Source organism: Ptiloglossa arizonensis, chromosome 6, assembly GCF_051014685.1.
Source record: "Ptiloglossa arizonensis isolate GNS036 chromosome 6, iyPtiAriz1_principal, whole genome shotgun sequence".
Lineage (NCBI taxonomy): Eukaryota > Metazoa > Arthropoda > Insecta > Hymenoptera > Colletidae > Ptiloglossa > Ptiloglossa arizonensis.
Window position 1 is genome coordinate 21,210,896 of NC_135053.1, and position 25,294 is coordinate 21,236,189.

At 47.2% G+C, this 25,294-nt stretch overlaps 1 protein-coding gene across 3 annotated transcripts in view; it reads right to left on the reverse strand.

Annotated features, from left to right (window-relative positions):
* The window catches only part of LOC143148321 (homeobox protein caupolican), a 205,498-nt gene that overhangs the window by 21,136 nt on the left and 159,068 nt on the right, over positions 1-25,294 (reverse strand). For all 3 annotated transcript variants that reach the window (XM_076314567.1, XM_076314569.1, XM_076314568.1), the window contains exons 5-6: positions 11,872-12,868; positions 10,363-10,439 (exon numbers count right to left, since the gene is read on the reverse strand). In XM_076314567.1, coding sequence (XP_076170682.1) covers positions 10,400-10,439; positions 11,872-12,868 — 1,037 coding nt within the window. In that variant the 3' untranslated portion in view covers positions 10,363-10,399. The remainder of the gene's footprint in view (positions 1-10,362; positions 10,440-11,871; positions 12,869-25,294) is intronic.

Genomic DNA, 25,294 nt, shown 5'->3' on the forward strand with positions numbered 1-25,294 from the left:
GGGAAAATAGAGAGACAGAAAGTTATTATAGAAGAGAAAGAGTGAGAAAAAAATAGAGAGATATTACAGAGAGAAAGAAATAGAGAGAGAGGGAGATATTACAGAGAGAGAGAGAGAGAGAGAGAGAGAGAGAGAGAGAGAAATAGAGAGAGGGAGATATTACAGAAGAGAGAAAGAGGGGAAAATAGAGAGACAGAAAGTTATTATAGAAGAGAAAGAGTAAGAGAGAAAAATAGAGAGACAGAGAGATATTACAGAGAGAGAAATAGAGAGAGAGAAACAGAAAAAGAAATATTACAGTGAGATAGGAGGACAGGGAGAGAAAAGGAGAGACATTACAGAGAGAAAGAAATAAGAAGAGGGAGAAAAAGAAAGAGAAATATTACAGAGAGATAGGAAGATAGAGAAAGAAAGACGGAGAATTGCAAAGAATGAGAGAGATAGAATTGGTATACACGATGAGACTTTTAACGGGGTACACTTGCGAGATCGTTGGAGGGTAATTATGACAATTGGGACTTTCTGTAAGAAATAGAGAAAAACAAAGAGATATTATAGTGAGAGAGAGAAAAATAGAAAGACAGAGGGATAGATAGAATTAGTATATACGATGAGACTTTTAACGGGGTAAACTTGAAAGATCGTTGGATGGTAATTATGACAATTAGGATTTTCTGTAAGAAATAGAGAAAAACAAAGAGATATTATAGCAAGAGAGAGGGGTATTACAGAGAGATAGAGTTAGTATACACGATGAGACTTTTAACGGGGTACACTTGAAAGATCGTTGGAGAGTAATTATGACAATTGGGACTTTCTGTAAGAAATAGAGAAAAACAAAGAGATATTATAGCAAGAGAGACGGGTATTACAGAGAGAGATAGAATTAGTATACACGATGAGACTTTTAACGGGGTACACTTGAAAGATCGTTCGAGGATAAATATGACGATAGGACTTTCTGTAAGAAATAGAGAAAAACAAAGAGATATTATAGCAAGAGAGAGATTACACAGAGAGAGAGAAAAATAGAAAGACAGAGAGGTATTACAGAGAGATAGGGAGACAGAGAGAGAAAGAGAGAGGCATTACAATGAAAAAAGAGAGAAGAAGAGAGGTATCACAACGAAAAAGAGAGAGAGAGAGAAAGAAAAAGGCATTACAACGAAAGAAAGAAAGAAAGAGAGAGAGGCATTAGAATGAAAAAAAGAGAGAAAGAGAGAGAGGCATCACAATGAAAAAAGGAGAGAAAGAGAGAGGCATTACAGTGAAAAAAAGAGAGAAAGAGGGAGAGAGAGACCCCGTGAAATCGACACGTGCGCCAGTGGAACGCGTCGACCGCGACGACACCCTGGAGAAACGAGAGACGAGCGGGACGATCTTAGGGAGTAGATAACGCCGCGCGGATTTCAATTCCTCGCGCGCGTTAACGCGACTACACCGCGAGACAAACACGGTGTTTAATGGAAACCCGCCCGTGGCAATTACCGCGCCCCGTGCGTTATCTCGCACGACGAGTCTCCGCTCTCTTTCTCTATCCGCGCGCCCCGTCTCGAGAACGCGAGCGCACGCTAGTTCGTTCGTTCGCTCGCTCACACGCTAGCGGGACCAAGCATGGAAATTATAAAGATCGAACCTATCGTCGCGGTCCCGAGCCAAATTGGCGGGCGGCGCGTCGCGATTTAATAATTATGCGCCGCGATTTAATAATTATACGCCGCGGCGGACGCGGCCGTGTTTTTCCGCGAGATTTCCTATCTGTCCTGCGCTGATAACTCGTGGACGAGACCACGGCACCGTGATACGCTCCTCGTTATTTAATTGTATAATTATAATACGCGGGCCCCGTTGATGGCTGTATCAAGCCAACCACTGGCAACGGTGTTTTTTCCTCGTTTTTTTTCCAACGAGATTCGTCGCGCGATTAACTCTTACCGAGGTACGACGCGCGGGGTAATTAGAAATTATCCCGATAAGCGGAGGAATAAAAAACACCCATAAAGAAACTCATCGGGCCGTTGAGATTTTTCCGGAGGAGTCCCTTTTCCGCCTCTTTCCTCCTCCTCCTCTTACTCCTCCTCCTTTTTCTTCTACAAGCGTTGCGTTAGGTTCGCGCGCGACGTGGGTGCGACCGAGTCGTGTCGTTTCCACGCCCGCGAAAATCGAGGGAAAATCCCGCGCACGGAGAGGAAAAATAGTTACGCTCGCGTAGTTTCAGTTCGAACCAGGAAGGGAACCTCGGAATAATCCTCGAGAGGAACGAGAAACACCAGCTCGTGGAAAATATTTGCTACCTGTTCACCGAAACGATTCGTACCGAATATTAGATTGTTCGAATAGTAGTTTCATTCTCCAAAATGGAGAATGTATAATTTAATCAAATATTTACACGCTCTAAAAAAAATCGTGTTTCATTTTCACAAAAAAAAAAATAAAATGACTTCAATTTCCACGTTAATTGTTCGTTATGCGACGACTAACGCGTCAAGATCTTTCGTAAAATACCTACGAGTATACTCTAACGAGAAATTTTCAAAGAATATTTAAACAAACTTCAGTTCCACCAATGATCTCCGTACCTGAATCAACTGCGTTGTACAGGGTGTTCCATGGAATATCGGTAACGAGATTCCGAGAATAAAATGTTTACGCAGACCTCGGTCGCGTTTAACCTCGTTCGATCGTCGTTCTGGTATAAATCACACGCGTATCTCCCAGCAGGAGGTGTGGTTAAAAAATTTCGAATCCCCGATGTACGATCACGTCGGTGGTAATCGCGCGCGAGATACGAAGTATCGGTTGTAAACGTCCGTGTAGATTTGCTCGCGATACCTCGTCTCGAGGACAAGAATTATTAAAACGAGCGTAATCCGCGAGACAGTGCGTATACGAGCACCGTATTACTATTTTCGCGCGAAGTTAGAGGAAGGCGGTGGCATTAGCTTAGCCAGTGACGTTCTTCCCGCGGTGAACGCGCGTCACTTGTCGTTACTTGTCACAGCTCGAGCCCGAGGAATCGTAATCGCCTCGTCAGCTGCGTCACTTTCCCGTTGAACGGCCACCGTGATTACTCTTACATACCATACAATGTTGCTCACCGTTCGTTATCGATACCTGCCCATCGATGCGTCCTTAAGATGCGCGAATGACACCCTAAACGTCCATAAATTAGGCGCACGCGCATTGGATCGACTTTCGAAGGCAATTTTCTCGAAAACGAAGCACTCGACGCGATTCTCCTCTTCTATGTTTTCGTCTCGTTTCGAGTCACAGAATCACCATTCTACATCCCTTTCGTAACCCTTTGATTCGCGATGTGTATAAGGGTCTTTCTTTATAGTGTAACGGAGAACTTGGAACAACAGAAAGACTTTTCTACCACTTCGATTAGCACTCTTTTCACGGAAAATCCGCGAAGAGGTCAGTGATCGGGTACTGGTAACCTCGGTCGCGAACTTCCTTCTCGCGTCGATAAAATTCGAAGAGTAACACGTTACGAACGTCCCGATGGTAGAATAAGCTCGGCGGTGTTTCGTCCAAAGGAGATACGGAGGAGTCTCCACGGTTTTGGCAAGTTCTCCGGTTACCCAGGTAGCGACGAGGCCGGCGGCCATCCGAGGACGTAAATCCGGGCTACCGTTTCGGCCGTGAAGATCGCACGATCTGCGGCCGCGGTTGTAATAAAGCCGAGGCCACGATCGCGTATCGAGCGGAGGAGGATCCATCCTGGACAGAAATGAGGGTCGAGGACAAAGAAGAAGGACGCCTCGGACGGCCGCGTGAAACGCTCGGGAATTCCAGAAACGCGGTATCGTCGCCGCGACGCGACGCGGCGCGGGAGACCCGCGTCGTATTCGGGACTCACGCGAGCGAACTAGGGCCCGAGGACCACGGGGACGACGGACGGAGGGCCAGAGTGACACATCGAGAGAGACAGAGAGAGAGAGAGTGTTTGTGACACCAAGAAAGTGTGTATGTGTGACACGAAGAGAGGGAGAGAGTTTGTGTAATGTATATGAGGAGAAAGAGTGTGTATGACACCAAGAAAGAGAGTTTATGTGAGACCAAGAAAGAAAGAGAGTGTGTGTGACACCAAGAACGAGAGTGTGAGACCAAAAAAGAAAGAGAGTGTGCGTGACACCAAGAAAGAAAGAGATTGCGTGTGACACCAAGAAAGAAAGAGAGTAGGTGTGACACCAAGAAAGAAAGAGAGTAGTTGTGACACCAAGAAAGAAAGAGTGTGACACCAAGAAATAGAGTAAGTGTGACACTAAGAAAGAAAGAGAGTAGGTGTGACACCAAGAAAGAGAGTAGGTGTGACACCAAGAAAGAAAGAGAGTAGGTGTGACACCAAGAAAGAGAGTAGGTGTGACACCAAGAGAGAAAGAGAGTGACACCAAGAAAGAAAGAGAGTGACACCAAGAAAGAGAGTGTATGTGACACCAAGAAAGAGAGTGTATGTGACACCAAGAAAGAGAGTGTATGTGACACCAAGAAAGAGAGTGTATGTGACACCAAGAAAGAAAGAGTGTGACCCCAAGAAAGAAAGAGAGTGACACCAAGAAAGAAAAAGAGTAGGTGTGACACCAAGAAAGAAAGAAAGTAGGTGTGATAACAAGAAAGAAAGAGAGTAGGTGTGACACCAAGAAAGAAAAAGAGTAGGTGTGACACCAAGAAAGAAAGAGTCTGACACCAAGAAAGAAAGAGAGTAGGTGTGACACCAAGAAAGAAAGAGAGTAAGTGTGACACCAAGAGATAGAGGTAGAGTTTAAGAAAGAGTGTGACCCATCGAGAGGAGAGATTTTGTACAACATATGAAGAAACAAAAAGAGAGAATGCGTGTGCGTGACACCAAGAAAAAAGATATAGAAAGAGTCAGCGTGACATCAAGAAAGGGAGAATGTGCGCGACACCAAGAAAAGGAGAGTGTTTGTGGTACTCGAACAGACGTACAAAATGTGTGTGACGTGGCAAGAGAGAAAAATAACGTCACATCAAAGAAGAGTGTACATTGTGCCAAGAGAGAGTGTACGACACACCGAGAAAAAAAGAAAAATAATGTGTACGACGTATCACGAAAAACAGAAAGAAGAACCGTGTTCCGACATCGGGAGAGAAAGTGTGCTCGCACCAAGAAAACACAAAGGGATACTGGCCGGGTGACGCGTCGAGCGAGGAAGAATGCGCGCGACGCGTCGAGAGAAAGAGAAATGACACGTGTGTATACCCCGAGACACCAAGAAAACACAAAGAGAGACTCACCGGACGACGCGTCTAGAGAAAGAGAGAGGGAGAGAGAGAATGCTCGCGACGCGTCGCGAAAAAGAGAAATAACAACACGTGTACACACGAGACGCCGCGAGAGGACCGCGCGCCAAGAGACAGAGAGATATTGCGCGCGATACACCGCGAGAAGCGCTAAAAATTGCTCGCGACGCGCCAAGGGACAGCGAAAAGGTAAAAGGAAGAATCGGGACGTCCCTCGAGTATTAATCGAGAGGACACGCTCGAATCCTCCCGCGATCGCGAAGCGTATAGTGAACGATCGGTCCGCGTCGCGGGGCGGATTCGACGCTCGCGAATTTTACTCGGATGCCGCGAGATCTTGTAAATATCCTATCCGCGAGCAGGAAGGTTAAACGGACGAATCGGGCCGAGTGGGCCGTACCCGGACCCGGGAGTTCACCACCCGGGCTAATGGCAATTAAATATCCCCGCGCTAATTGGCAATTATAGGGCCACCGTTGGGCGTCCGAGGGTGTGTCGTCCTCTCTCTCTCTCTCTCATTGGTTCGCTCCCCCTGAACGGAGTCATCGTGGTCGTCGTGGTCGCTCGCGCAACGAGATTCCCCTTCGATCTCTCTCGCTGCGCGCCGTGAGCCTCGAACTCGAGTGAAAACGAACACAACCCGCGAAAAAACGAGCAACTCCCGCAGGTAGGTGCAACAAGAGGCGCTCTCGCGCGATTTGGAGCTTATTCGTATACCTGGGCTCCCTGTACCCGAGAGGCTGACCGGTGGACACGTGAAAAAGAGAGAGAGAGAGGGAGAGAGATGAAGAAAGAGAGAGAGAACGTTGAAAGAGGAGAGGGGAGAGACGGGCCATGGGCCCCGGGTCCCGGACCCCGGGGCGGCCGATCGAGATGGTCCAGGAGGGAGAGCTCGGGGTCCAGGAGGCGCGAGCGAGTCGGGGCCCCGGTGAGCAGCGTTATAAGCGTCCAGGCCACGAGGCCCCAAAGGTCCCTCGGTACGCGCGCCCGCGGGACGAGGAGCGAGGGAAGAGGGCCGAGGTGACGACAGCGAAAACTAGTTTATTTGGGACGCGGCTATAAATTAGGATCAGATCGCCGCGCGATAAGAGTACCGGCTAACACCCGGTTCCCTTCGAAAGGATCCCTCTTCTCTCTCGTCTCCGTTGCTCGAACCCTCCCACCACCCTCTCTTTCTCTCTCTCTCTTTATTTCGACTTCTTTCGGCCGACGATGCCACGAGGAGAGGAGACAACGAGGAACGGGTGTCCTCCTCGTCTCACCCACGGTCCGGGTCTCTCGTTCCGGCTGGCTCGTCGTCTCTATCCGAGCGAATAATTCCGGAATGTTGGTTCTTTTGTGCGAAATAAGTGATCTGACGCTAATTAGGGCGTCGGGATACAGAAACGGCGGTAAACTCGCCGCGAGATACCCACAGACGAGTATACAACTGCCTGAAGGGTACTCGTCTCTGTCCATTTCTTCTCTGATAAACGCCGCGTGTACGTTTCTTCTCGATCGTCGATTCCTCGATATCGATAAATATCAAAGGGTAGGAGGGATACCAGTTTCAGGGGGGACCTTCTTCGTTCACCGACGAGACCGCTCCACCGAAACGAAGATTCCGCCCGAAAAATAATTCGAGTCTCGTCGCGCGGTTCGATATCGTCGCCGCGGGATGAAAAGCTCGCAAATTTCGCGAACGGAACGACGCGAGCTCGAAAATTCACCGTTTACGGAGCCGATGTTCCCCGGCGACTGAATTATTAAACCGTCGATGAACACGCTCGGAATGTTCCTCGCGAAATAATATAATCGACCGATCTCCTCGAACGGAGATTCGTATCTATAACGGCGTGTTTTTTCGAAAAACTGGTCCCGGCTTGTTTACACCGTCGAGGAATCAGATAACCTTGAATGGCGCGATACCTTCGAGATGCGCGACGAAAGGAACGAGAGAGAGTGAGTGAGAAAAATCGGAGTAGAAAAGCCCTGGAGATGAATCTGGCGAATCGTTTGTAAGGAAACGAGGGAACAACCGTTTCGAGATCCCTCCCCCTCCCCCCTGACTCGTCCCCCCGCCATTCGTTCGCGATGTTTCTCTTTCTCGCTCGCTCGAGTCGTAACCGTGAATGGAACCAAGTCCCTGGCATTCTGAAGGCGATTTAACGATCGCTCGACTACCACGGATAACCACTTTTCTATCTTCTCGTCGAGTTTTCTTTCCGTTCGAGCACTCGATTAGCGAGTGACGCGCGGAATCGATATTGCCCGCGGAAATGACGCTGAGTCTGGCTCGACGATACCAGCCGCCGAGCTGCACCGGCGAATCGGAAACGTCGCTGTAATTTCGGTGAAAGGTCTACCCGGAGAGTGTAGAGTGTAGCGTTGCAACTGACGTCACTGTTCGGTGGAACGTGTAGCAGCAGTGTACAAATTCGACAGGTGTGCATTGTCCTTGTTCGAGGAATTCTAGGTTGTAGGAGTGTCGGAGTGATGAGGCTAACTATGATACCCAAAGTATCCAAGTTGAATCGAGACACTAGGTTTCTAATTTTGTAGTATAGTCTCGTGAAGGAGTGTAGTGTTGCAACTGACGTCACTGTTAAGCGGAACGTGTAGCAGCAGTGTACAAATTCGACAGGTGTGCATTGTCCTTGTTCGAGGAATTCTAGGTTCTAGGAGTGTCGGAGTGATGAGGCTAACTATGATACTCAAAGTATCCAAGTTGAATCGAGACACTAGGTTCCTAATTTTGTAGTATACTCTCGTGTAGGATGTACCTAATTTTATTTTTTAGCGCAGGGTAGTCTATTCCAGGGTAATTCAAAAGATGATAAACTTTGGGAGACCTGCATCGAGGAATTGTAGACTCTAGGGTTAACTAAGCTGAGTCGAGGCACTGAGTTCCTAACTTTGTAGTATAGTCTCGTGTAGGATGTACCTAATTTCGTTTTCTAGCCCAGGGTAGTCTGTTCTAGGGTAATCCAAAAGATGATAAACTTTGGGAGACCTTCACCGAGAAATTCTAAGTTTTAGGCTTATCCAAGCAATAGATCTGATGACGATACCCAAAGTACCCAAGCTGAGTTGAGACACTAGGTTCCTATCTTCACAATATAGTCTCGTATAGGATGTACCTAATTTCATTTTTTAGCCCAGGGTAGTTTATTCCAGGGTAATTCAGAAGATGATAAACTTTGGGAGACCTTCATCGAGGAATTTTAGGCTCTAGGGTTAATTAAGCTGAGACGAGGCACTAGGTTCCTAACTTTGTAATATAGTCTGGAGTAGGATGTACCTAATTTCGTTTTTTAGCGCAGGGTAGTCTATTCCAGGGTAATTCAGAAGATGATAAACTTTGGGAGACCTACATCGAGGAATTCTAGGCTCTAGGCTTAACTAAGCTGAGACGAGGCACTAGGTTCCTAACTTTGTAATATAGTCTGGAGTAGGATGTACCTAATTTCGTTTTTTAGCGCAGGGTAATCCTTTCCAATGTAATCCAAAAGATGATAAACTTTGAGAGACCTAGAGGAATTGTAGGCTCTAGACCTATCCAAGCAATAAATCTGATGACGATACCCAAAGTACCCAAGTTAAATCGATACACTAGGTTCCCAACATTATAATACAGTCTCGTGTATGATGTACCTAATTTCATTTCTTAATCCAGAGTACCCCAAAGCACGTAAAACTTCGAGAGACCCTAGAGGAATTCTAGGCTCTAGGCCTATCCAAGCGACGAGTCCAACGACACCCAAAGCATCCAAGTCGGTTCTTAGCTTTGAACAGGGTCCAACTCAGGTTGCATCGCAAGCCTAATTTCACTTTTTAGCGTACGATAATCCAGTCTAATCCAGAAGACGTGAAACTTCCAGAGACACGGTTCGACGATGTTCCAGGCACCCCAGCTCGCCCTAGATATCCCAACTCCCCCAAGCATCCTAAGTTCTCCGACTTTCTTGGAACCAGCTACGTCAAACGAAACATCTGCCGAAACGAACCAACGACACAGTATCCGAGCAAAGACGAAATGAATCGCTGGAGGTCGTCTACCGGTTCATCGCGGAGTCTCTTCTCGCGAAACTGACGACGCAGAGACACCTCGACCGAACTTTGAACGTCATTCGCACCCGGAGAATCCTCCGAGTTACCTACCCCGCGAAAGTCCCTCGAAAACGCGAACATATTCGAACCGAGCGAGATCTCGCCACCGTTGCACCGATCCTCGAGAAACTTTCATCCTCGAGTTGGGTTTTTACCCGGTCGGAGTAGTCTTCTCCCCTCGAGTAACGTCCCTGGCGTCGTTCTCGAGCCGCGTCGTCGTCTCGTCCCGTTGGCGAGAGTACGCTCCGCGTCGTCGAACGCGACAGGTTCAGGCGTGTCCGAGGAGCTCGCTCACGGTGCTACGAAGGCGATCCCGGGAAGCCAGCGGTGCCCGTGAGCGCGAGAAAGACGCTGCCAGGCCAGCGGTGATTCCATTCACCGATCGAAATCTCCGTCCATTTGTCACTGTCAAAGAAGGTGGCGATAGCCTCTCCTCTCGCCCGTTCCCTCGCGTCCCTCCACGGCACCGTCCTCTCGCTCGCTCCCGTCCGACGCGGACTGCCCACACGCTACTCGATACACGTATGCCATTATTATTTCAACGCGAGTCCAACGGGCCTAACGACCAATCGACACGTCGGATATTAATTTCTTATCGATTTCCCCGCGGTGGAGACCGACCGATCTCCGGGGTACCAGAAACCTCATCCCCACTCACCCTCCCCGCTGGTCGATTCGCGGGACGATTACGCGCTCGTGTACACTCTCCCCTCTGCTACCTACGTGTTACTTTTCCAACGTCTCGCGGAATGAATTACGACGATCGGTTACCAGCGGTCGCGCGATTAGCGTTCGCGCTGTAATCCCGATTTGTCATCCCCGTTGAACGCCGCGGTGCTCCTTTTGTCACACGAGGGATGATTCCAACGGGGACTTGGACGGTTCTTGGGAGTACGGTCGAAGAAAGACTGGTGGGGGGAGGAGGAGGGGAAAAAAGAAAGAAATATGGGGGATTTCGATTCGACGAACCGAAACCGGTCGAACCCGAAGGCAGCTTCCACTCACCTCGAGAGACGGTGATCCGACGTTGATCCAGCGCGCCTTAAACGGGCGACACGAACCCGCTACCCATGGACTGCGACCTGGAACGAGCAGTTTCGAGCGTTATCGTCGTTGACTCGCCGCTACAAGGACGAGTGTGCCCGATCGCGTTCGCGAGTTCCGAACCCTTTATCGAGGTAGGCCTTAACGAGCGACCGATCGTTAGGGTATTGAGTTTCTTTAGAAAAGTTTCGGTTCGTAGGCTCGAATCGATATTAGAATCTTTCCGATCGAATTTTTCCCGAGGCCCTCGAACGATTAAAGGGTTTGGAGAAACACTGTTTGCGAAGGATCTGTCGTTTTCAATATAGTTGGAGTGGTACGTGCGCGGGAAGAAGGCTAGTGTTCGCTTCTTTCGGTTTACTGTCTACTAGTTCCTCTAGGTATCCTTGCACGAGGATCAATAGAGACAAGACGTGCAGTAGAGGAACTAGTACTAGACCCGATGGTAGAGGAACCCCAACAGACCATCAACAAGAGGATGTAGGCACTCAGCCTTCTTCTGGTGGCACGGACAGTAGTTTCACAGGAGAAAAAGTATTCTCAAGGTGCGCTCTTTCTGCGAAAGGAGACACCGAGTCTCTAATACGTGTATACTACGAGGATCGAGGCGTTAGAGTGCGGGAGAAAGTCACTGATAAAGAATCTTCCAAAGTGGAAGATTCAGAGTGTTTCGGTGTGCACGTATAAGGTACTTGAAATTTTTCCGTGTACGCGAATTTACCATTCACCTGCCTCTAGAGTATAGAGTTCTACCTATCCCGTGAATATAGAGGTCCATTGCCTCTCGAATATAGAGATTCACCTGCCTCTAGAATATAGAGATACACCTGCCTCTAGAATATAGAGATTCAGCTGCTTCTAGAATATAGAGCTCACTGATTGTCGAATATAGAGATTTACCTGGCTCTAGAATATAGAGATTTACCTGGCTCGAGAATATAGAAATTTACCTAGCCCTCGAATATAGAGATTTACTGACTCTCGAATATAGATATTCACCTGCCCCTAGAATATAGAGGTCTATCTAGTCCGCGAATATAGAGTTTCACCTGCCTCTGGAATATAGAGAAATCTACTCAGCTTTCGAATATAGAGCTTCACCTGCCTCTGGAATATAGAGAAATCTACTGGAATATAGAGATTCACCTGTCCCTAGAATATAGAGATTCACCTGCCCCTGGAATATAGAGATTCACCTGCCTCTATAATATAGAAATCTATCTAGCCCTCGAATATAGAGGTTCACTGACTCTCGAATATAGAAATCTATCTATCCCTCGAATATAGAGGTTCACTGACTCTCGAATATAGAAATCTATCTATCCCTCGAATATAGAGGTTCACTGACTCGAATATAAAGATTCACTTGCCTCTAGAATATAGAGATTCATCTGTCTCTCGAATATAAAGATCTACCTAGCTCTCGAATATAGAGATTCACCAGTCCGTAGAATACAGAGATCTACCTACCCCTTGTAGAACGGTTTGAACGCGGTGGTGGCCTCCGTGGGCGGCAGACTGGCAGTGGTCTGATGCTGATGCAGTATGGAGTTCTGTCCCGCGGGTGAGAAGTCCTTGTGCGGTGACGCCTGCAGCCTGGAGCCGAACGAGGAACCGCTGCTGGCCGATCCGGAGCTGGTCGATAGGTAACCCGCGGCCGGATGACTGGCCCCGTACGGATTCGGATTACCGTTGCTCGTCGCGTTGCCGTTGCCACCAGTGCAGTAGCCGGCCGGTGGTCCCTGGATCACTCCGTTCGGTGTAGCCACCTTCATGTTGGGCGGTGTCTGGGGTGGAGTGTCCGTACCAACCTCGGGAAACCCCGCCGCCGCGGAGGACGAAGCGCTCGAGCTCGAGCCGGACGAGGAGTTAGGATTGTAATGAAGCTGACCGCCCGAAGACGACGAGAGGAAACCTCCGTACCTCGTGGCAGCGCTCGAGTAAGGCGCGGTCGCTGCCGCGGATGGGCTCATCGAGGCGGACGAGGGCAACGCGAACGAGCCCAGGTTACCACCGCCACCACCGCCCCCGCCGCTTCCACCACCTCCGCCACCGCCACCGGTACCCAGCCAAGGCTGCTGGGAGTGATGATGGTGGCCCTGGTTGGACAGGTGATGCTGGTGCTGCTGTTGGGCGTAGTGCTGCTGATGGTGGAGATGATGGTACTGTTGATGATGCGGATGTGTGGGCGGCGGTGGTGTCTTGCAAGCTGCGGTGTCCGCCAACGACCAGATCTTCGGTTTCGTGGCGGGTATGGGGACACCGGCCGCACTGCAATCGGACTTGATGCCCTCGTCCTTCAGGTGGTCCTCACCGGCGTACCCTTGATGATGATGGTGGTGGTGCTGCATCGCGTGGTGAAAGGGATGCTCGCCTCGTCGGGGGTCCTCCTCGAGATCCAGGTCGTCCTCGTCGTCCAGGTCCTTGTCGTGCTGCAAGTGCTCCGCTTTCACGTGCCTCATCGGCTCTGCAAACAGAACCGTCCGCCCGTCAATTTAGCAAATTGCCCCATGCGCTCCACCACGAGGGAAACGAGAGGAAGTGAACCTTCCACCGACTATTCTGCCCGCGGAATATCTACCACCCCTGCGGATCGAATCAAAGGGAACGTCTAATAGCTCGTGAAACCTCCTCTCTCTCTCTCTCTCTTTCTCTCTCTCCCTCTGTCTCCAGCAGCCCCCGGAGAGCGTAACGCCGCTGGAAAACGTTTTTCCTCGGTCGGGGGCTAAATAGAAAATTCGGGCACGCTCGAAACGACCGTATCGCGTTACTCCCGTGCCCCTCGGCGCACTTCTCGTTACTCGATCCCGGGAGATAGACGTCGGAATTAATGGTTTACAATCCCTGGTGCGAAAGCGAGATCCACGCGCGAGGATCCGTGGGTCCAGCGCGCGCAGGGGTCGTCGACGCCCGGAGAAAAGAGTCTCTCTCTATCTATCTATCTCTCTCGCTCTCCTTGGTCTCTCCCTCGCGCAGTTAAGCCGTAAGGGATGCTGTGAAAAAAAAGGGAGCGAAGCCTTCAACCACTTTGAGGCGCGAGAGATTTTAGCTCCCCCTCGAGGCAGAGAACGCGGGATAAGGGAGCCAGAGGGGGTAAGCGGGAGAAGCTCTGTATCCTTTCTCCCTTTCCTTCCATCTGTCCTCGTCTCCCTCTGCTCTCTCTCTTTCTCTCTCTCTCTCACTCACTCTCTCTCCGGGATCGTCCCGAGCGTCTGCCAGCCAGCCAGCCAGCCAACCAGCCGACCGTCGAGTCGAGCCAGCCAGTCAGTCGGGGGTGAGAATTTCATTAAGAGGTTCGAACGAGTCGGCGGAGGGTTTGCTCGATGGGTCGTCGAGCGATAATTCCCGAGCCAGAAGGGGCCGCTACCACCCCCGCGATGAACGGAGAGAAACGAAACGGGATGGACCGGCGAACGGGACGGGGAAGATACGGGGAAACGGAGAGTTTAGGTTTAGGGTGCGCGCAACCCCCTTATAAAGGGAACCTTATGGCCCAACTAAATAGATACCACCGTCGGAGTCCACAAGTGGCTCTTTAACTTTTGACCCCCTTTTATCGGACGTTAATCTCGTAATCTTCGCGCCATCCGGGGTTTCCGTGTCTCGAATCCGTGCGCGGACACGGTCACCGCCAATTGCGCGGATTACCTTCGAATATTTTCCTAGTTGCCCGCCCGCGGCAAACGGGACGGGAGATCCGTCCATTTCGGATGAGAAACACCCAACCTTCGCGTTCCTGTCTCGTACCGTGACGGAGGAGCCCCATGTGTCCCGGGACGACGGTCACCGCGATGGAAAAAAAAAAAAAGAAAAAAAGCGTACGAGGCCCGCTCGTCGAGTATATCTTACGAGCGGACGGTTCGTGCAACCCTCTTGCGCGCACTCGTGGCCGCTCGAAGTGACCTCCTCCCTTCGGAGCTCGACATGGGAATTCATGAGGGTTCGGTAAGCTCTTGAATTCGGTAAACCTACGGCGAGCTCCGCTACTGCCTTATTCAAAGCACCGCCGTGGAAGATATATTTAATAACCACCCCTACCGGACCGCGTCGAGCGGGACTCGACGCGCGCTCGAATATTTCCCTGGATTCGAAGCTGGTACGCGGAAACGTTTCCTCTAGATCGAAATTTCCCGGACACTCGCTCGACCTTGAACACTTGTTCGCGTTCACGCGTCTGTTCACCGAATTGAAAAGTAACGAGTGAATTGACGCTGCTTGTAGTTGCTCGGAAAAGAAATTCGTCTTTCAATTAACCTTTAATTCGAGTGGACAGTTTCTGGGAAAGGTTATTGTAGAACTACGAAATGAAAGTATAACTTTCTACTGGAAAGTATCAAAATCTCAATTTAGTTATTTAACCCCTAATTCCCATTTCATTCAATAAATTGATATATTTGGTTAAGAAAATTTAATTAATTAATAAATAATTCTTCTCTCGACTATCATTAGAGTTATAAAAATATAAATACTATGAAATATATATACTATGAATAATTAAATAATTGTAGTATATAAATTATTTATGTAATATAAATGATTAAATAATGATTAATCTACAAATGATTGTAGTCCGTAAATCATTTATATAGTATAGATAATTATTATATATATATATAAATAAATGATTATATTTTAATAAATTATTTATATATAAGAACAAGTTGCCCTTGACACCTCCTACAGCTTTGAAAACTAAAAATGCCCCTCGAAATCACGAGAGACACATTTCGTCCTTTTCCTTAGACCAGTTGCCTACCAATACTAACAAAAGATACTAGTTTACCTTTTCAACATTTTCAATCGTCCTCTGAACCTACCATCGAACACGAATCGTTATAGTAATATATTAACTTACTCGAAAAGTCATTTCGTCTTTTTCAGTGAAAATGAAACACGATTTTTGTAGAGTGTACAAACATTTTATTAAATTATATATTCTCCATTTTGGAAAACGAAATGACTTTACGAACAACCCAATATTAAAACTCGTAATCGTTCTCTTGAATCAGTTCAGTATATCTCAAATTCATTCTCTTGAATCAGTACAGTAAATCTCAAATTCATTCTCTTGAATCGTTACAGTATATCTCAAATTCATTCTCTTGAATCGTTACAGTATATCTCAAATTCATTCTCTTGAATCGTTACATGAAAATACGTTAAATAAATCTACCAAGCCGCGCAAAACACGCATAATCGTAAAATTTCCACCTATGAACGTGAGTAGACTTTCCAATCACTTCTCATAGCTCACGAATCAAGTACCCACAGCTCCCAAAAACTTCAACAACCACTCCTCTGGACTCTAAAATACTCCAAGACTCTAAAAGACTCCAAGACTCTAAAAGACTCTAAGGCTCTAAAAGACTCCAAGACTCTAAAAGACTCTAAGACTCTAAAAGACTCTAAGACTCTAAGACTCTAAAAGACTCTAAGACTCTAAAAGACTCTAAGATTCTAAAAGACTCTAAGACTCTAAAATACTCCAAGACTCTAAAAGACTCTAAGACTCTAAAAGACTCTAAGACTCTAAAAGACTCTAAGACTCTAAAAGACTCTAAGACTCTAAAAGACTCTAAGACTCTAAAAGACTCTAAGACTCTAAAAGACTCTAAGACTCTAAAAGACTCTAAACATTGCTCCGGGAGGCAAATCGACGAACGATCGGGGCAATCATCTCAAAAGTTTTCGTCACGATCGAATAAGACCCGGAAAGTTACCCGCTGCGACCCGCTCGAGCGCAATCTCTCGTCTCGGAGCGTTACACGTTGCGTAACCCGTCAGTGGGCCGCTCCTCTTTGTATTAAAGCTCCTCTTGTAATAAATTCGCTCACGGCACATCCGAACGGTCGAAAATCCCCGTGTCATAGCCGCGATAAAGCCCGTGGCGATCGTCCACGAACGCTCGACTCGGCACCGCTCGTGTCCCCGTTTCCAAGATGTCTCCCGATGCCGCGAGAACACCGCCCGGCCCGAATATTCCACGCGCGATCGCAAATCACTCGACGCCTCGGTGGCGGCGCAACCGACGGGAATGGAAAACAAATCGGTTCCCTATGGTCACTCTCTCTCTCACTCTCACATTGAACGCGTCCAATAGACGGATTTTCGGAGGGCTTATTTCCGAGGCCCTTTAAAATTACGAGGCATCGCGGGACACGCGCGTGACGCGGCACCCGGACGCAACACCTAAATGTCCCGGAATCGAGAGGGTGGCGGAGGACAAGAGTGAGAGAGAAAGAGAGAAAGAGAGAGAGAGAGAGAACGGAGAGACGGAGACGAGCGATATTGGCCAATGTGCGGTGGGGTAATGGTGGCCATAGGAGGGTCCGTACCATTCGTCTCGCCGCGGGCGCCGATACATCACCGTACCTCGAACCACCGGCTCTCTCTGCCGTGTATCTATGTATATATGTATATACACATCCACCTGGGGTATGTACGTGCACACATAGAGACATTTGTATGTACATAGGTGCACGTGTGCGTGTACGGTCCTCGGACGGCTACTCGGCCAGACCTAACCCTCTGGCTCTCTCGTCCACAGAGACACGCTCAGGGAGACGAACGCGTACCGATACACCACGAGTGAACGTCACCACCGCGCCAAAGTCCCGGTGAGTGCGAGCGCGCGGGCACCAACACGCGCGAAACGGCCCGCCCGGTCCACCGGGGGACCAAACCGAAGGCCATTAATCTCTTCGCGCGGCAACCCGCAACCCGTCACTGTGTTTACCCACATGTGAACCATTATGTCCGCCTCCGCGATATAGACCCCGACACACGCAGCCACGGTTTCGCAGCGAATTTCTAACTCGCCGTTTCCGGCCGTTGGGCAAAATGCCTGAATAAGTAGCCCATCGAGCGGCCGTCCGCCGATGGTGGAACGACCGCGAACCGAGTATTGGGGTGGGTAGAGGTGGAACGACGACGACGACGACGAAATTGAGAGATGGTAATCGAATTTAGCCGAGATCCCCGGGAAAGAGTGCAACCGAGGCATTCTCGATTTTACGTGGAACGCGACTTTACGAGTCGCGAACCCGAGTGCTCGTTGAGGAAAGGGATTTACGAGAGGGATGACGCGGTTGTGGGGGAAATAGAAGGGCGGTTGACGATGACGCTGTGACGGTGGAAGCGTGGAGAATTTTAGGATGTGGAGACGTTAAATGGAATATCGAGGAGAACTCAACGATGACGCAATGATGAGGGACACGAGGGGAAATTTTGGGATGGGGAGAGTACGATAAAGGCGAGGAGAAGTTTACGATGACGTCGTGATGAAGGAATTGAGGAGAACTCGACGATGACGCGGTGATAAGGGACACGAGGGGAAATTTTGGGATGTGGAGACTGCGATATAGGCGAGGAGAACTCTACGATGACGTAGTGATGAGAGAATTGAGGAGAACTCGACGATGACGCGGTGACGGTGGAAACGTGGAGAATTTTAGGATGTGGAGACGATGGAAATCGATGGAATATCGAGGAGAACTCAACGATGACGCGGTGATGAGGGACACGAGGAGAAATTTTAGGATGGGGAGACTGCAATAGAGTCGAGGAGAACTCTATGATGACGCCGTGATGAAGGAATTGAGGAGAACTCGACGATAATGCGGTGACGGTGGAAGCGTGGAGAATTTTAGGATGCGGAGACGACGATGGAGTATCGAGGGGAACTCAACGATGACGCTGTGATGAAGGATACGAGGAGAAATTTTAGGATGTGGAGACTGCAATAAACGTGAGGAGAACTCTACGATGATGCCGTGACGATGAGGGAATTGAGGAAAATTTTACGACGTGAAGACCACGATAGAATCGAGGAGAACTCTATGATGACGCGGTGACGAGAGAACTGAGGAGAACTCTATGATGATGCGGTGACGAAGGAACTGAGAAGAACTCGACCATGACGCGGTGATGAGGGAATTGAGGACAATTTCACGACGTGAAGACCACGATAGAGTCGAGGAGAACTCCACGATGACGCAGTGATGAGAGAATTGAGGAGAACTCGACCATGACGCAGTGATAAGGAAATTAAGAACTAGATGATGAGCCAGTAACGATGGAAATGAGAAGAATTTCACGTCGTGGAGACGACAATAGAGTCGAGGAGAACTCTACGATGACGCGATGACGATGGAATTGAGAAGAACTCGATAATGACGCCGTGACGAGAGAATTGTAGAAAACTCAACAATGACGCGATCACAATGACCATAAAGAGAATTCGACAATGTGGAAATGATAATGGAATTGAGAAGAACTCGATCATGACGCAGTGATGGTGGAAACGAGGAGAAATCGATAATGGAATTGAGGAGAACTCAACAACGTTGAGATGACAATGAAACTGAAGAGAACGATGACGCGATAACGATGCTAGTGAAGAAAATTTGACGACGTGGAAATGACGCTATAGTCGAGGAGAACTCTACGATGACGCAATGACAATGGAATTGAGAAGAACTCGACAATGATACGGTAACACTGGAATTGAAAAGAACTCAACGATGATACGGTAACACTGGAATTGAAAAGAACTCAACGATGATACAGTAACGATGGAATTGAAAAGAACTCGACAATCAAATGACGAAATCGAGAAGAACTCGACGATGACGCAGTGATGGTGGAATCGAGAACTGAAAGATGTCGAGGTACCAGCAAAATCGAGAAGAACTCGACAACGTTGAGATGATAGTGCAGTCCAGGAGAACTCGACAGTGACACGGTGATGGAATCATGAAGAACTTAACAATGACGCAGTGACGAAATCGAGGGAACTCGACGAAGTCGAAGTGACTGGCGACTGATTTTACCAGAAAGAATATTCAAGGAACGAGAAACGATTTGCAATCGAGTGGATCTGTAACGATGTTATTTCTCCAGGGAATACTCGTAGTGTGACTTTACTATCGTTAGGGTTGTTCCAGGATCCCTCGATCTTTTGTACATACACTCCCCATAAACACAGAGCTATCTTATATTTTTTACAAAGATGTAACAATCGTTCTCACCGTAAAATTTATATATTTATCATTCAAAAGAATATATTTTCCCACCAGAGAGTTCATTTTTCGTAAATTCTCGATTTACATAAAATACACGTTATGGTACCCAAACTAAAATTCGATCCTCGATACCCCCTCTCGTTCCAAGTCCCCGTGCAATCGATTATGGCAATTTTTTCATACACACGTACATTCAACGATAAGACGTAACTATCAATCGTTCTCACCTAGAGCTAAACCACAACGAACCGGTTCAGTTTGTTTGTACACGAAACAAAATTTACGTAATAACGGGTGGTACAACTTTTCTTAAAGTCGAAGCAATTACAATCGACCGACTGGGGAACTTTCTCGTCGATTTCCTCGTTATTTGTTCCTATTATGTCCCCCCGGCGTACAAGACGATAAAAATTCCTCCGTACCGAAGCTACACGCCGTTCTATCCGCGCGGAATCCGTTTTTCTCGCGAGGAGAATGCCAGCGAACGTTTTCGTCCTTGATTTCCGGAATTGGTTCCGTTTCGACGAAGAAACCGCCGCGTGGATCACGCAATCGGAAAGAGAACTCTGGCACCGTGAGCTTCGATGTTTATCCCATCGAGCATCGTGTTCAACGCGTTGCACGTGGCGAACAATTCATCGATATTCCGCGATCGTATACGCTCGTCAACATCGTTGGTAGAAACAAAAAAAAAAAAAGAAAAAAAATACCGAAGAGATCGCGTCATTCGCGAGGATCCGCGTGTCCAGTCCTATTCCACAAGTTGATTTCCACGCTGAGCGCGTGAGATGACTCGAGCCTCGTTGCTCGGTTCTGAAACCTCAGGTGTGTCGAACGTAGCGTGCGTGTACACTGGCGAAACAATGGAGAAAAGTTCCTCTTATTCATCACGGAATCCCACGAGACAAAGGCAATATTCCGATTAGGTTATCCGTCTGGATCCAGATGAGCGAGATTACCTCGCCAAGCTTTAAGATAACACCGTGGCCGAAGGAACGTGTAAACTAACTCGCGAGACGATCCACGAACGATTGTTCGTACTTTTAATCGTGAAATTCCGCGTAACGAAAGTAACTGTTACGATTACGAAACTCGCGTGGACCTAGGTACTCGAGACGACTCCTATGTTGATTATTGGCACGGTGAATCTCTGGAAGTGTGTGTAACGAGACATTTCAAACAATGGACATCACATTCGATGAAAAATAATATTTCGGTATGACGAGATTCGTGTTTAATTAAAAAAACAGTGTTCGTCTCAACGCCAGGTGAGCTACAATTGTACTCGTCGGACTGGTATCGGTCGAAGCGACGCGTAAACTCGCGAAACGATACAGAAATAATCCCCCGCTAATCGCGAAATCCCGCACACGATGAACCTACTGTTCCCACTTTCGTTCTTTCCACTAAATCCACTCCAGCTCTGCCCGAGCGCCGGTAAAACTCGCGAAACAGTTCCCTCCTCGGTCTCACGTTTCTCCTCGGGTACGAGAGAGAAAGAAAACATTCCAACTTCCACCTTTCTTCGAGTTCGCGTGGCTGGAGCACTTAATGAAAGGTTCAATCACGAGCTAGGTGGAATCTATACGTAGTTCACTTTTAGAAGACACGTTTGCACTCCAAGTTTGTACAGGGTGTCCCGAGCGTCACCGGTCGATTTGAATTTCGCGCTATTTTTAAAATCTTTAACCGATCGACCCGAAATTTGATACACATCGTCTGAATAGATGGAAAATTAATCGTGGGAAAGTACACGGTGAAAGAACGTGTGAATATTGTTCAAACGTATTACAAAGAATCGTGTCTTTAACGCTAAGGATTCGGGAAGTTTGTAAAACTTCGTGAAAGATTTTGGGAAAAGATCGGTTATTTGTGAAAAAGCCGAAGCTGCCATTTGGAAGATATCTCATTCTAATATTAACTCCCAAGTTTCTACTTTTGAATAAATTAAGAAACATCAAGATTACTCAAACTGTTTGAGTATCATTCAAAAACCAAACCGACCGGTGATGATTGGGACAATCTACACAAAAGAAAAAGAACGAAACAGATTCGCGCGATATTAATCACACTATAAACGCGTCAATAACATCCATACGCGTCGCGATTATGACAATCCGGAGTAATCACTCACCGTATGATTCTTAAGCTCGCTCTCGATCGCCATGTAGGCTCTCCTCAAAACTTAAACCGAGCACCTTCATCGAGCACCTCGGTGCTCGATGAAGACGCGCCGGTTCTACCAAAGAGATATTTATTGCAAATCGCGGAAAGAGTTGTAGCGCGTCTCGCAAGAGGAATCGGCGCTCCACGGTTCCCCCAACAGCCCCTCCCCCCGAACTGTTTATATGCTCGACGAGAATCTCGCGGCCGATCTACTTGAGCGGTGCGCGATCCATGTAGGGTGAGGTCGTACGGTTCGGCTTATTGCGAGCGGAACGGATGCTTGCGCAATATCAGAAACGCCGACCGATGGGTAGTCGATATCGGGGAAACTGGTCACGCGAGGCGTACACGCTACCGGCATTCCGAGCCGAGGAGACCGGTATGTTTTCGCGGGCGAGTTCACCCTCGTCGGCACGAGTAATTCAGAGGTATTGCACGCCGCGTCGACGACTTCCATTCGAGACCGTCGGTAATTGGCCTCTAATGGCAAGGGTGGAGGGAGGAGGAGGGTGGAGGGAGGGAGGGTGCCGTTCGCGGAGATTCGACGAGGTTATTCCAAGTATTCTCGCGACGGAGAACGCACGAACGACGCACGCGTACTGTTGGCGCGCGAGAAGTTGGTCGGCGCACCGCGAGCCAAGACGGTGATAGGGTGGGGGGTCGTCCACTCGCGGCGCTCCACGCGAACACGGTCACCCGATTGGTCGACGGGTACACCGCGCGACGACCCGTCACGCGTACCCGGACTCGTTGCATCTCGCTTCGTCCCGTTCCGTTTCGTTCGCGATACTCGTCACACGGGGGACTCGCGCGCGCGCAAAATTTGATCGGTAGCGACAATGTACAGTGAGCGATCGCTGTGAATTGTTCGAGAATTGTATTTCAAGCGAATGGAACTGAAAATGCGCTTGAGTTCAATTAAAGTTTCTGTGATGAAATATATAGATATTGATATTTGCAGTGGGTGATTACCGCGAATTGTTCGAGAATTGTATTTCAAGCGAATGGAATTGAATATGTGCTTGAGTTCAATTAAAGTTTCTGTGATGAAATATATAGGGGTTGATATGCAGTGGGTGATTGCTGTGAATTGTTTGAAAATAGTATTTGAAGCGCATGGAATTGAAAATGCGTTTGAATTCAATTAAAGTTGCTGTGATGAAAAATATAGGTATTGATATGCAGTGGGTGATTGCCGCGAATTGTTTGAGAATAGTATTTCAAGCGAATGGAATTGAAAATGGACTTGATTTGAAATCAAAATATTATAATTGAAAAGTAAACGTTACTACTTTGTTGTATTACCTTTCTCGTCTATAATTGTCAGAACGTATCTTAAAATACTACTTGAAGTGAATAAAATTGAAAATGTACTTGATTTAAATTACAGTTTTTATAATAAAAAAAAATGTGTCAATGGTTTGTTTATTACCTTTCTCGTCTGTAATTGTCAGAATGTATCTTAAAATACTACTTGAAGTGAATGGAATTGAAAATGTACTTGATTTAAATTGAAGTTTTTATAATAAAAAGAAATGTGTCAATAGTTTGTTGTATTACCTTTCTCGTCTATAATTGTCAGAATGTATCTTGAAATACTACTTGAAGCGAATGTAATTGAAAATGCACTTGATTCGAAATGAAAATATTATAATTAAAAAATAAGTGTTACTACTTTGTTGTACTACCTTTCTCGTTTATAATTGTCCAAACGTATCTTGAAATACTACTTGAAGCGAGTGAAATTAAAAATACACTTGATTTGAATTAAAGTTTCCACAATAAAAAAAACTAACTGTCAATACTTTGAAATATTACAATTCTCGTTAATAATTGTCCGAATGTGTTTTCTATAATTTTGATACTTTTTAAGAGTGTTTTTATATTTCTGGATCGTGATACCACATAGATGAAACTCTCTCAAGTGATGTTTATTGCACGTGTACACAAATCGTGTTAAGATCAAAAATTGCATTGTAAAAGTTTCAAGATAGTTGTACACAAGAATACATTTTGCAAAAAACAAAGAATCGTTTCAATAGCATTTTCAGTTCCATTACTGACCAAACTCTACGTACCTCTATCTCTATCTCTTTCAAAGTCACTCTAATAATTCGATCACCCATTAGAAGGGGTTCGCGTGACGCGATTGGACGATTCCCCTCCCCTGTGCAGCTTACAGGACACCGGACAGCTTCTCGCGCGCCAACAGTACACGTCGTTCGACGAACGAATTTTCCTGCTCGGTTTTGCGTGGAAAATGTGAAGCAACTGCGCGATAATATTGACCGTGTGGGCGTGGATGAGAAGCGACAGTGACGTAGTTTCTTGGAACAACGATTCTCTCTTCTTCCTCTCGAGTGTTTGTGTTCCACGTTTCTCGACACCGTGACGCGATCGGAAGGGTCTGTATGGGAATCGTGGAACGATGAACCAGTGCACGTGACATCGATTAAGTTCTCTTTCTCCCTTACTTTGTTTCCACAGTCAATTATTTTAGCTACAGTCGCTATCCATCTGAACACGTGCGGACTCGTTGTACGTCAACTTTTCGGTATCTGCTAAATATTTATTACGAAGTAAAAAAACGTCAACAGAAACAACACGTACAGACACAGGAATCGTCGCGACGGAATGCTGTGTCTCTCCATGTTCAACAAGAGAAAGTCAAGTCTTGCGAAACAGTGTATATTTGTAGCACAGTTTGCAACAATTCTTTCAACGGTTGGAAATAGTACAGAATGGTCATTGACGGTATCGAAATACCTACGGAGAGAATTGAACAAAGCTTCCAGCAAATCCGTGCTGTATCCGAGAGAAATGGAGAATGTGAGACACCGTGGATGGTGAAACGTCTACAGGCTTAGGTTCGAGTGCAGGGAGGTAATGTCACCTCTTTCGAAGGTGAGTAGACAGTGTGTCGAGGAACACTAGTTGTAGGTCGAAAACAAGGTCGAATTCGTGTAAACTTCTTTTATTGTTTTCACTTAATCTATCCAGGTGTGTTTACACGTGCACGTGTGTCCATCTGTCTTGTAATAACACGACAGGCAGCTGCCAAGAATATTTTGCAAATTGGACCATCATTCAGTCGATCGCCACTCGGAAACATCGATGACATTGATAATTATCTATGTACAATAATACGTGAAACTCGCCATCCTCTCCATTCGGACTATTTAATATTATGGTAAGTCCGTGAGAGCAATTATTACAAAGGACACTGCTCATCCGTGAAACAATACGCTCGGTACCCTTATCACGATGAATAAACGTGTTGCGAAATCACTTGGCAATTTGCACTGTTCTCTGTCTCCAAACGTGGAATCGAAATAGAATTCAACGCAGAAGACTCGTCGTTTCCTCACGAGAAGTTAAAATTGATTCTTTGGCATCAATCCTTCGATCGGTATCGATAGATATTCGGTTGGTCAATCGCGTGCGTCAAACGCCTATAGGCGTTCAGTAAGCGTGCACAATAGATACACGAGAAGGTTTCCCGCACGGAGGGAACGGTTCGAGTCAAAGTATTCATCGAAGGTTAGTTTCGAAGGGTTAGAGGTACTTCTATTTCTTGAAACTTTACACAACACATCTACGTGTTACCGTTGAGGTATCAACAGCTGGATTTACGTTGAATAATGTGAAATCATCGACTTTTTAATTGATCAACGACCATTCGAACGGAGAATGCTCTCGAAAAT